The following is a 13,354-nucleotide window of genomic DNA, read 5'->3' on the forward strand; positions in this document are numbered from 1 at the left end:
AATAATAGCTACTATTCAGAGTATCTTCAGTAAGTCTTTCATAATTATTCAACCTCTGAGATCTTTAAGTAGACTGTCTTGTTTTAAATAAGAGGGAACAAAAGCAAATGGATTATGATAATTTGTTGAAGGCCACACTGCATATTAAAGGGTCTCAATCCCAGGTGTGCCTCCAAGCCATGCTTTTCCCACCTCTACTCCTCTATAACAACGGGTGTTTGCTCTCTTTTAAATCTTCTACTACAAAGGGGTTTGGAGGTCTTATCTAAGCTGCCCTTAGATTTCTCCAGAAATGTATATTCCTGGAATATGTATACACTGGAACTTGAGAAGTATTTTCCAACACAATGCTATATACACAAATTAGGAAGACAAGGCTTTAATATTTACTTTCATTTTACTGTACACCATTTGAGGTATTGATTTATCATTTCCTATGAGTAGTGAGTTTGAAACTAAACAATTAAAAATTTATTTTATTATAGAGCTGCAGAAGACCTACCAGATATAATAGCAACACAGTTACAAGAGAATGCACTTATGTGAACAAATGAGACCATTGCTTGGGACTGGCTCAAGAGGTCATTTCAGATTATCATTGTTGCACTGAAACAGTATTTCACTTTCAGAAAATCTGATACCAATCTAATTCAAATCACTCAAAATAGGGTTTGCACAAATGGAGGAATTCTTAAATAGCATTCTTCCAAACAAAAATAAAAATGATGAATTATATAATTTATAATGAATTTACTTTGCCTTAGAACATTCAACACAAAACACCATATAAAGTTAGAGTGATAACTTTTCACATTCTGTAGTTCATTATAGTTGTACACACTTAAGCCACATTTCCAAGGAGAAAAGTAAGCTCAATATTGCATGCAGTTTAAAGCAAACAAGATCAGTGTCATGCTCTGAATATCCTTCCCAGAAATGCACAGAATAAAACCCAATTCAGTTCTCAACCTGTCTCAGGTTCTTGGGGAACAGTTTGCTTTTTAAAAAACAAATGGGATAGTACAAATAGAACACAAAGAAGGATAAAGCAAAGAGCAAGTACTGTAGGAAAGCAACATGTTCCTGCACGACCACGTGATTCACAGTAACTACAGAACTTACCTTGCCCTCATCCATCACCTTAGCTGGAGAAGAACTTTTGGAGCTGCTGTTCATGTGAGCTGGACCACATCCTGGGTCTGTTAGAGATCAAAGAATGGATTCAGACTTATTCTAACATGAAGAGAATAAAAATCCTGCATCCACAATTATAGATTCTTTGAAATTACTTGGTCTCTTTACCAGAGGCAACGGGTTTCCCAGATGCCTCAGAAGACCATTGAGTACGAGGTAAAGGTCCATCCATTGACCCTTGGGAAAAAAGATCAGAGCCCTTGTATGTATTTTTCAGAAGAAATAAACCACTGGTGGACAGGTCAGGGTTCAACAATAACTAGAAAGCAACATTAAAAATGGGTTGCTCAGGGGTTGGGGTTGTAGCTCAGTTGCAGAGTGTTTGCCTAGCATGTGTGAGGCACTGGGTTTGATTCTCAGCACCACACCATCTACAATTAAAAATATTTAAAAAAAATGGGTTGCCCAATACATAAATCACAATTTATGAAGAGACTTAAGTAAAATAAAGAACTGCCTTGGGTTGATAGAACAGTAAATTAATACGTACTGGTCCTAAACTTTAAGCTACAGACTTGAAGTATGTGTAAGTTGGCTTTTCTTTAGTCTGTATAACCTGACTTCCAATCTTACCAAGACTACAGTCCTATTTAGAATTGGAAATAAGACTCAGTATTTCATATTGGAAATATGTATGCTACATAAAGTTTAAGGCTACTTTTATAATATTTGGAAAAGGAACACCATAGAGATTTAATTTAAAGATAAAGGTTTACACTTCACAGTGTAAAATTTAAAAGAAAAAAACAATACAGGGACCTCGAGGAAAAAAAAAATGTTTTCTATTCTAGAACAGATTTTACAGAAAACATTCATTAAGATAAAGTAAGAAATTATCTTCTATATATTGTTCAGGCCCAAATTCTATGTTTTCATTAGAATATTCAAAAGGGAAAAAAAACCAAAACCTTGAAGTAGTTTACTATAAAGCAACATGTAAATGCTCACCAAATCCATTTCTAGGCATATCTCTTTGATTAATAGTAGCAGAAGGAGGTCTCCCAGCTGGCTCTGCTGTCAGTGAAGGGGAACAGTCTCCACCACTCACGGGGGATGGACCAAAAGAGCCATTATGGTTCAGTGGACCTAAAGACAACAATGCCGTGTTACTACTTTAAGGCAGCCTTCTCCCTGACACCAACCCCCACACCTCCTGCTTTAGCAAATCATTCAGATTATTTCATAACCATTAAACACAGAAATAAAAAGTAATTTACATACATTCTGCACCAAGAAATAAAATAGCTCCTTTTACAAAGTGCCCCCTACCTCTCCGAGGAGGATTTTGTAAATTTGGTCTCCCTGGCATTGGTTTTACAATCACAGGTTCATCTTGCCGCATTGCCATCTTTTGGGTCATTTCCAGTAGTCTTGAATATTGAGAAAGAATGGGCTGAATTATGAAACAGCAATCATAGATAATATCTAGCATAACCTTAAAACACTATAAAACATACAGTAAGATACCAAAAATCACATACTTCTGTCTCAAATTAGCAGCTTCCCTTTTCTCTTCAGCTATAGCTCTTTCTGCAGAACGAGCTTTGAGCTATTAAAGAGAAAATATTCAAATTCAGTTGCGGTAGGCTATGCAAAAAATAAAGAAAAGGGGAAAAAAATCTTACCCAATTATCATGAGCTTTCTTCTCATGCATAGCAATCTGAAAAAGACAACACATTAAAAAAATGTTTTTAGGAATTCATTATTATAGCCTATAATTGTCTGTATTAGATATCAAAGAATTCTGCAACTACAGGACAGTATTAATTACTACCTGGTTTTTAAATGAGCGCTCGGTTTTCTGTAATTCTTCTTCCATCTCTTCAATTCTCTGCCTAAGAATTACAACAATTGAATAAAATTTGAAACATTCTGACCATTTTCCCTTTATTCCATCAGCTATACTTTTAAAGACTTTTATCATACATAAGAAAAACATTTCTATAGTTATATGAATCCAGTGTGATCAAAACTAATACTACAGGCCAGGTGCAATGCCATATGCCAGTAGTCCCAATGATTGGGAAGCTGAGGCAGGAGGATCACAAGTTCGAGGTCAGTCTCAGCAATTAAGTGGGAACCTATGCAACTGAGACCCTGTGTCTCAAAGTAAAAAAAAGGTCTAAGGATGTAGCTTAGTAGTAAAGCACCAAAAATAAATAAATAAAATAAAAACCTAATACTAATAACTTCTTTATCATTTAATTGCTAGAGATTCTGAATTGATAAATTATAATTTCCTTAACTGTTCATCAGTGTGTTCTCAAGTAATTCTGCTAGAAATATCTTCCTCCTTAAAACTTTTTCTTTTTTTCAAATTATATCCATAGAAGATTTCCAAGGTCTATCAAATGCCACACTTTTGTGGGTCTTGATATAACACACAGCAAACTGATTTCTTAAAGAATTACTACAACATACAAAACCCCCAGAACTGTTTGCATTGACCAAGTTCCCTATGGTCTTGCCCACTGGGTACAAGTAAATTTTTGTTAACATTTTTCATTTGTTAAGTTGAAATTTATTTTTTCTCCTGTGTGAATTGAATGTGTTCATATCCTCTTGTTATTTATACTTCCATGCTATTTTCTTCTATCTACATAATGTAAAAAAAAGATTAAAAAGAAAGCTAACAATAATTCATTAGACACTGACACCCTCCTTTAGAAACTGAACTCACTTGTAATTTTTAACTTCCTGTACAGCGGAAACCACCTTTTCATCTGCAGCTGAAAGCTGCTGCTCTTTTTCTAGTCTCTCACATTCTTCTTGACTCTGTTTCCTAAAATAAAACCAGTTATCAAATCAAAAGTTTCTCTTTGTGAATATCACTTCCCACAATTCTATAAAATGCTTAGGCACATAAAATAGGAATTCAAACCTGCAATTTCATAAATCAAACTCTGGCAAATCAGTTACATTTTCTAACTTCTCCTCTTAATTCTCTACTTACCAGTAAATAAAATAAATGTGAAGACAACATGTGCCCCAAGGGCAAGTCTCCTGTGTGTAAGATAATAAAAACTCACTTTACTTCAATGTGGAAGATCAGGACTGATCAACCTAACATAATTAAACATATTAGGATAAAGCAGGGGATAATTCTTTTCTCGTTTCTGCCATGGGTAGGACACTAAGTATATCTTTGTCATGGAGGAACTCTTTTCTCAATCCAAGACTGGTACCATAATAAACATATAGTCAGTCAAAGAAAAAATCTTCTAGAATATATCTTTTAGCTATGCAATTAACCACAGAACATTTTTCACACTTTAGATATCTATTTCAAAAGAATTGTAAATTAAGCAAAAAGACAAATCTGAGTTTTGATAATGTCTATCAACCAGAAAAAGAAGCTAAACTGACCCACTATCAGAGTATTATCTACTGACAAGTTTTAACTCTGATCATGAAACTCAAGATGTTCATCTACTGACACAAAGGTAGCCACATTTAAGGATTTAAAAAATACTATTTTCTGCTATCCTTGTACTACTTTAGCCATAGTTCCAATTCAAAAGATAATTAACTTGAAACTTAATTTTCCATAAATCAGAACTACAGTAAAAAAGGATTACTGATACCAAATAGAAAAAGGGAATTATATATTTTTATATAGCTTCTCATTTAATTCTTCAGCAAGTATTTTATGAGTGGCTATAATATACTAGTTACCTTGTAAGATGCTAAAGAATAAAAGAGCTCACTGTTTCAGGTATAAATGATGCCTAAAGGAATATAATAATTTTCCCCACTGGCTTAAGAAAGAATATGGAGAAAACTGAATCTTGAAGGACAGAGAGAATTTTGTTTCCAATTATCAAAGAGTTAGTCTGAGAGCACTAAGAACAATCAAAACATCTTTATAAGAATATAAAATTGTGTTTGAAGGGATCCAAGCTAAAAAGTCAGTGAAGATATACGTATGTGGCCAAGATCCATTAGAAAAAGGAAACTCAGAATTACAAGTAAGGCTGGCACTTTAAGGTACTTTTCTCCTATTAAAGATAACACAAAGATATGAGTCTGAACCAAGCCTTCATTAAATTCCTGGGCTTAGAGGAAAAAAGAGGCTACCAATAAAGGGACCCTTAATAAAAGCCCTAGTCTTTGAGTTTAGATTAGAAAGTACTGCACACTTAAGTGATGAACAGGCAAAAAATCCAAAAGGAACAATACTGAAACATTGAAAAGACAAGTAATTTTTGAATTATCTTAATTGCTGACTAAGTTTAAAGTGACAAACTTACTCAAGTAACCTCAACACTTTTCTATAAGAAGATAACTTCGTCTTAGTCCTCAAATTTCATCTATAATTATTCACAACAATGTTGGCCAATCAAAACTGACCAGGCACTCCATAAGACAAAATTCTGTGAGAAAAAATGCCACAGAAAAGGAAACCAGCTAATGGGGTTATCCGCACATGTTTTAAAATCACTGCGCTTTATATAGTCAAAAAAGTAAAGTCAAGAATATGAATTTCAGGGCTGGGAATATAGTTTAGTTGGTAGAATGCTGCCTTGCATGCACAAGGCTCTGGGTTCAAACCCCAGCACCACAAAAGAGGAAAAAAAAAGATTATGAATTTTGTCAAAGGATTAGAAACTATAAAACCAATAAATAGTTGGGTGTGGTGACCTACCTACAGTCGAAGATACTCAGGAGGCAGAGGCAGAATTATGAGATTAAAGATAGCTTGGAAAGCAGTAAGACCCTAGTCCCTTATGAGAAAGAGCAAGGAGTCTGGGGAGGTAGCTCAATAGTAGAGCACATGGCTCAAGGTCCTGGGTTTGAGCTGTAGTACTGAAATAGGACTGGGGTTGTGGCTCAGTGGTGAAGCACAGGCCCCACATGTGTGGGGCACTGGGATCAGTCCTCAACACCACATAAAATAAATAAAATATTGTGTCGGGCTGGGGATGTGGCTCAAGGGTAGCGTGCTCGCCTGGCATGCATGCGGCCCGGGTTCAATCCTCAGCACCCCATGCAAACAAAGATGTTGTGTCTGCCAAAAACTAAAAAATAAATATTAAAATTCTCTTTCTCTCTCTCTTAAAAAAATCCTATAAAAATAATATATTGTGTCCATTTACAACTAAAATAATATTTTAAACCCTGAATTTTTTAAAATCCTAAACTCAATGAATGATTTTAGCAGCAGATTTGGGAAGTAAAATAAATCCTAGCACTTTTAAGACAAGTCAGAAGAAAATATCCAGAAGAAGTAAATCCAGAATGTAGGAGGCAGGGGAAATCAAATTCTAATATGCATTATTATAATCAGAAGAGAGAATGAGGTAAAATCAACATTTAGAAAAAGACTCAAAAATTCATCCCAAGCAACATAACTGCAAGAGGAAAAGTGGGTGGGGTGGGGAAAACTACACCTAGGCACTTCCCAATACAACTGTTAAAAAAAAGAGAAAGGACTACAGAAACTAGAAGAGGGATAAGACCAAACAACAATGATAATGGACTCCTTAAAGAAAAAATTTAAAACAGATGGTAATTAATTGGATATTTTTAAATTGCTAAAACTAAGTAACAGTCAAAATTCAGTAGCCAAAAGAAAGATCCTTTAAAAATGGAAACTGGTTTTAACTCTAATCATGAAGTTCATGTCAACCTAATACAGATTATAAAGGTAGCAATATTTAGTGAATAAAATACTATTCTCTGTTTATCCTTGTACTACCTTTGATACACTAATCAAATCTATCATGAAAGGACAATGTTCAAATAGAATGAAAATAATTTCAAATAAGAAACCAACAGTGTAGAATGCAGAACTACAGAGACTTTAAATATGTGTATAAATTGAATGAATGTCTTGTGGAGTTCACAGTATATAAAGTACTAACATACAATGCCACAACAGTTATCTGATTCAGGAGCTACTTAAAGCCCATAAAAAAAATAATAAACCTATTAATCTATGTCAGGTTTTTATTAAATCCAGAATATATACCATGGCCTTTAAATTATGAGAAGATGAATAAAATTATAATTATATAATTATAATTCCATTATAATTTATGATTACATCAAGCTTATACAGGGGATGAGGAAAATAATTAAAAATATTTAAACTATTAAAAAGATACAAGGAAGAAAAAAAGAACAGATCATCAAATAGAAAGCAAATTCTTCATAAACCACACGGACATATTGACATGGACAGACTTATATTTTAGAAAGTCCACTCAAGCGGCTATAGAGAAAACTACTAAGAATTTGAAATAAGTTATACACAAATATAAAAAATGGAGAATGAAGACAGATGATCTAGGTTAGAAACAGAAAAGATGACACAGGCATGAACTAACATAGTACCTGGGGATGAGTAAAAAGAGTAAAAACCACCGATGATGACTGAATGAATTTTGGAGGAGTTGAGAAAAATAGTGCTACAATTTAACTGCATTACAAAAAAATTAATTGCCATTTAGGTCATTCAGATTACTAGTAGGGACAGAGAAAACAAGTGTTCTTTTTTAAAAAAAAGTGATAAAATGAGAAATGTTTCTTTGAAACAGGCCAGGAATTTAGAACTGGCCTGAACAAAAATTTGAGATTCTAAAAAGGTCGCTTGGAGATCACAGAATTTTAGAAAAGTTAATGGAAAGGTTTCAATATTTAATGCATTAATTAGGCAACAGAAGTCAAAATACCTAAAAATAGTTAGGTCTGTAAGAAGGTCTGTCTTTGCTTTACAAGATTATATATATATATATATATATATATATATATATATATATATATATATATGTATATATATGTATATATATATATATATATATATACCGAAGAGTAAAATCAGGTGCAAACAAATAAAATCTGACACAACCTATTTTTAGAGAATCCAAGTATTTTTGTGGATTAAAAACTTCAAATGAACTTTCAAAAAATAACTAGCTCCACACTAAGAAGATTAATATATAAATATATTCTACAAACAAGTACTTCTGTAATCATAACTCCTAAGGTCCTTGCCACAGTTCAATTTTGTGTGAACATCTGAGATATTCAAGTCCAAAACTTGTACCATCAATAACACTCAGTATTTTTAAAGGTCCAGAGTTAGAGATACAAGTTCAAAACATTAGAATTACATAACTGATCACAATGAAAGGTAATTAAAATAAATAGGGAGATCATAGAAAGGGTCTAGAACTTTGAGAGGTATTTCCACATCAGTGACTGTTAATACCATTTTACCACTTCCTGCCTTCATATGAATTTGACAATTGATTATGATGTCCTCACAGCCTTAGTTTATGGTTCCAACTACCTCAGGACTCTTAAGACTGACAATGGAAAGAAAAATGCAACTTATAGGAAACAAAACACAAAGGAAAAAAGACAAATCTCTACTTATTACAACTAGAAGAAATTGTAAATAATCTTAAGAAAACATAAAATTATCTATTAGTTCACACAGTGATAACAATAACAAACAATGAAAATCTTACTTTTGTAGTGCCATCTCATTTTTCTGGTAGAGTTCATTTAAAATCTCCACTTTCTGCCTTAGAGTTTTGCATTCCTCTTCCAGTCCAACTTTAGAAGACTGTAGTGAATTGCAGTCACCTTCTAATTTCTTTATTTGGTCTGTAAAGGATAAAACAGCTTATCTCTATATGTGTACAAGGACATAAGAACTTGTTTGAGGGAGTAGTGCCAAGAAAAGTAAGAAGCATGAAAGCAAGAAGCCATTCTTTATCTTTCCAATAAAATTTTATGTCTTTCCAACATGGCAATTTCTTCTCAAAAAGAACCCACCTTCTAGATTACATTTTGTGGACATCGAGGCTCTTAGCATAAGTTGTAAAAGTTTTAGATCCTCTTCAACTACTGATATTGTAGTTTGTGTCTAAAAATTGCAGAAAAGAGAGGTATTCTTAAAAGTGAGGCACAGGAAGAATTGACAGGCACTATGGGACTCTTACAAAGAACTATACCCGAGAGACATCCATCATCTGCTTAATTTGATCTTTGATCTTCTCGTTCCGATCACCTAAAAAACAAAAGACTTTAGCTTTTTCTTTCCTTACTTTTAACTCTATATTCTCCAAACTTCCCCAAACTAAATAATGATTGTGTTCAAACACCAGAAGAAAAAAAAAATCAATTAAATAACTAAACTGATTAGACTAATGACTTTTAAGAGAATTGCAAGCTTAGATTTAAAAAAAAAAAAAAAGGAGAGAGAGAGGTGAATTTCAGGCTGGGGTTGTGGCTCAGTGGTAGAGTGCTCACCTAGCATGTGTGAGGCACTGAGTTTGATCCTCAGCATAAAAATAAATAAAAGTACTGTGTCTGTCTTAAAAACAAAACAAAAAAAGGTGAATTTCTAGTTTGCACAACTAAAATGTTATCTATGCTATTCTTGTAAGATAAAAGCTATTCTTCTCTCTCAGATCTATCTTCACCTGGGCAAGTAAGTGTCTTATTTAGAAAGATTCAATCCTCTATTTTCTCCCTGAATCATCTACTACCAGGTGTGGTTTGAAATACTTGCTATGTAAGCAATATCCAACTTGGGAGAAAACATCTGGAAATATTTTCCTCATCAGTAAACACTGTTACACTCCCTCTCTCTAGCTTTCTGATAGTCTCTAGCCTCTGTTCTCACAGCCTTAGTTTATGGTTCCAACTACCTCTGGACTCTTAAGACTGACTGTGGACCTTAAAACCACAGAGCCATAGAGATGATGAGTATCAAAATCAACTATCATCTGCATAAAAAATAAATTTCTCTTACTGTACAATGTTCAATACTCTAAGTATTGTACAGGATGTGACTATTGTAGCTGCAGTGTACTTACTAGTTTTCAATGGGATAGAAAAGGTCAGTGTTCTTCACATGCCTATTGCTATATTATACCCCAGCAACCCACCTCTGCCAATGCAACAGACATATCTATAGATCCAGTGATATGTGTCTACAACCCTGAAGCTTAAGAAGAAAATCAGCCAGCTGAAAAGTGGCATCTGTATAAATATTTAATTAAAGACAGGAAAGCAAAAAAAGGATTCAACCTCCCTGAGACTGATCTTACCTGCTACCTCTCCGTTGGCTAATTCATCTGACTCATCTTCTCTATTTTGATCCTCAGATTCAGATTCACATTGTAACCGATTCAACTGTGTGATATAATTAGTCAAAGCCTAGAAAAGAAGCAAAAGGTTGGAAGACTCTCGATTTTAATTCAGAAGATTTCAGGAGAAATCATGAGATGAAACATGCATTTGGAGTATAAACTTACATTAATAGTATCATCTTTGTGATTAAGAAATACAAGTAAATCTTTCTGGGACTTCTCAAATGATTTGATGTGTTCACTGAGCTCAGCGTGTGATGTACACCAGTCTTTGACTTCCTGCTGCAACTGAAAAGTCAAAACACATGAATTCCTGTGGGTTAGGGAGGGGTTTCTGCACTGGATACATCAGGACTACAAGACTTAGACAAAGAAATAGAGAACCATACTCCTCGGTGGCCTGCCTCAATTGAGGGGGTTGAGACCTTGGTTAAGGAAGAGGGCAGAGTGGCCCCAACTCTCACAGCTGCAGTAAGAACATCAGAGTTCTCAGGAAGTTGACCCTGTTTATTGCATTCCCCAGAAAATTGCTGCCAATTCAAATAATTTACCTCCAGCAGGAATGGCTGGGCACATATGACTGTCTCCTAAATTTAGACTCCTTATCATGTAATCTTCCCTTGGCCAGTGAATCAGTAACTACTCAAAAGAGGATCATAAAATACTTAATTTTCTGGTTTAAAAAGTTTCTTTGAGGCTATGCAAGTTAATAACTGATTGACATTTGATAAGAAAAGCAATAATCCAAAAATCCAAAACAGATGGAGAACATATATATGCACTCAATTTAGGGAGCATGTTTAAACTTTGCATATCTAGAAAAGGTCCTACATGAATATTCCTTACCTCAGAAACAGATCCAAGAAAGATACAAGATAATGATATTCACTTCTCTAGTTTACATTATGTATGACATCAAATTTTCTTTACCTGCTCTTTCGTCGTCTTAAGTATGGTATTTTCTTTCTGAAGCTGACAGCATTCCAACTTCACCTTCTCTTCACGAAGCCTAGCTTCATTAAAGACAATTTGAAGCTAATGCAAAACACTAGAGTTAGTGAATTAATTCCAAAGAAAAAACAAAGTTATACTTTCCCAAACCAGACATCATATAGTTCTCATTTTTTGCACATTTTAGCACACTTCAAATTTTTGGTCCGCAACAAAACTAAGATGTAGTATTAATATCCCATTATGCCAACTATCCCATTAGCAAGAGTTGGCAGCTTTACCTCTGAAAATTCAGAAGTATTCACTGAAATGACATCTTCAAGCTTCTCTATAGATTTCTTATTTTCAATTATCTGCCAGGTGAAAACAGAACACAAAATATGCATTAGGATTTCAGTAGAAATAGTGATATGTGTGTGTGTGTGTGTGTGTGTGTGTGCGTGTGTGCGTATGTGTGTGTGTGTGTACACACATATATATACTAAAAAAGATAAACACAACAAAATATTTGTCAAGCCATCTCATTACATTTCAGTAATGCAGGGGATCCAGCTTTGAACTAAGCAAAAAATCAAGAACTGAAAGAGATGAGGGAAAATGAAGTCATAAATATTTCATGGCATCCACAACCTTACTGTTTATGAGATAACCAGAAAAAAAGGTCAAAGTATAGAAAATCATAATGCAATAATAAAATGTTTTAAAGCATAGAAAATTAATTAATTACTGTTTCAAATAAACCAGTTCAAATTAGTAATTTTTTTTCTAGTGATAGAGAAAAAAATTTCCCAAGATCATTTTTAAAATTTTCTTATCTGAAGTAAAAAATGATAAAATTTAAGGGAGAATAGACTAATCTCACATACAGAAGAATTCCCAAAAATTTATAAAGATATTCGCTCCTTAAGGAAGTGGACATAACTCCCCAATCTTTGTTTGCAATGCCTGGGATTGAATCCTGGGCCTCATGCATGCTAGGCAAGTGCTCTACCATGAGCTGCATCCTGAGCTCGTAACTCTTCATACTTTAACTGTGGGCTGTGCATGGTAACTTCCAAAGAATATAATATGAAAAGGATTGGAAAGAATTTTTACAGTGAAGAAATCTGATAAATACTACCTCAGCTAGGTGATCAAGCTTACTTGGGGGTAGGATATTTCAGAACACACTCTCTACTATCTTTTGCAACTTTTATGTAATTACAGAAACTTATAGAAATTGAAAATGAAATATGTAGGTAAAATTTTTTTTAAGTACAGAAAATTGATTAATTCATTACTCTTTCAAGTAAAAAGTAAACAAATACTGTTCAATTGGACAATAGTTTTTTACTTGATCTGCATGTTTCCAAGGGCAGAGCAAAGCAATATGAAAATTATCCAAGGTTGAGAATAAAAATATTTCCTAGGCCCATAAAAATAATTTGTTGTATCAGTACTTAAAAGTTCCACAAAATGGGCACAGATGTGGGTTCAACTTCCTTGACTCCTAATCTTACTTTAGTTAACAGCTGGACTAAGTTCAACTTAACCAATTTTACAAAATATTTCAAAAGCCAAATTAAAGCAACACTTAGCAGCAAAACTCTTACCAAGTCGTGATTCTTAGCATTCTGTTCTCTTTCAGATTCTAACATAACATGAAGACTTTTAGCTCTCTCATCCAGAAATTCTTTAGCTTTTTCAAGAAGCTTTATTTTATCCTGGGAAAAAAGGTGTCAAGATTACTCACTCATTACATTTACTTTTGAGTTTAGAATGTAAATCCCCCCAAAGAAGGGATTTTTACCTTATATTTAGTTGCTTCATCAGAAAGAATCATATTTTGTTTCATGGTTTCTTGGATCTGTTTCTCTGATTCCTTTATCTATGTAAATAAAGCATTCAGAATTAAGATACACAAATTATAGTGCTACTATACAAGTTACTTCCAGACAAGTGACCCTTTCCAGAAGAAAGCAGTACTTAATACATATGACTGCTTAGAATTTGGATGATTTGTAGGAAATAATGAAGTGAAAACTTTAAAATATGATTTTTAAATTAAAACAGGTAGAAATGATTCAAGCTAGAACCAAGGGAGAAAGAAACAAAAAAATAA

At 33.7% G+C, this 13,354-nt stretch overlaps 1 protein-coding gene across 1 annotated transcript in view; it reads right to left on the reverse strand.

The window, feature by feature from the left end:
• The window catches only part of LOC143641218 (transport and Golgi organization protein 1 homolog), a 39,439-nt gene that overhangs the window by 1,967 nt on the left and 24,118 nt on the right, over positions 1-13,354 (reverse strand). Inside the window, exons 10-26 of the mRNA XM_077108549.1 lie at positions 13,043-13,120; positions 12,846-12,956; positions 11,535-11,606; positions 11,233-11,337; positions 10,468-10,590; positions 10,261-10,369; positions 9,160-9,215; positions 8,981-9,071; positions 8,671-8,809; positions 3,876-3,977; positions 2,970-3,030; positions 2,820-2,855; positions 2,676-2,743; positions 2,464-2,564; positions 2,143-2,280; positions 1,303-1,371; positions 1,123-1,199 (exon numbers count right to left, since the gene is read on the reverse strand). Of these exons, the coding sequence (XP_076964664.1) occupies positions 1,123-1,199; positions 1,303-1,371; positions 2,143-2,280; positions 2,464-2,564; positions 2,676-2,743; positions 2,820-2,855; positions 2,970-3,030; positions 3,876-3,977; positions 8,671-8,809; positions 8,981-9,071; positions 9,160-9,215; positions 10,261-10,369; positions 10,468-10,590; positions 11,233-11,337; positions 11,535-11,606; positions 12,846-12,956; positions 13,043-13,120 (1,536 nt within the window). The remainder of the gene's footprint in view (positions 1-1,122; positions 1,200-1,302; positions 1,372-2,142; positions 2,281-2,463; positions 2,565-2,675; positions 2,744-2,819; positions 2,856-2,969; positions 3,031-3,875; positions 3,978-8,670; positions 8,810-8,980; positions 9,072-9,159; positions 9,216-10,260; positions 10,370-10,467; positions 10,591-11,232; positions 11,338-11,534; positions 11,607-12,845; positions 12,957-13,042; positions 13,121-13,354) is intronic.

The sequence above is a fragment of the Callospermophilus lateralis genome, unplaced genomic scaffold (assembly GCF_048772815.1).
Source record: "Callospermophilus lateralis isolate mCalLat2 unplaced genomic scaffold, mCalLat2.hap1 Scaffold_91, whole genome shotgun sequence".
NCBI classification, from domain to species: Eukaryota; Metazoa; Chordata; class Mammalia; order Rodentia; family Sciuridae; genus Callospermophilus; species Callospermophilus lateralis.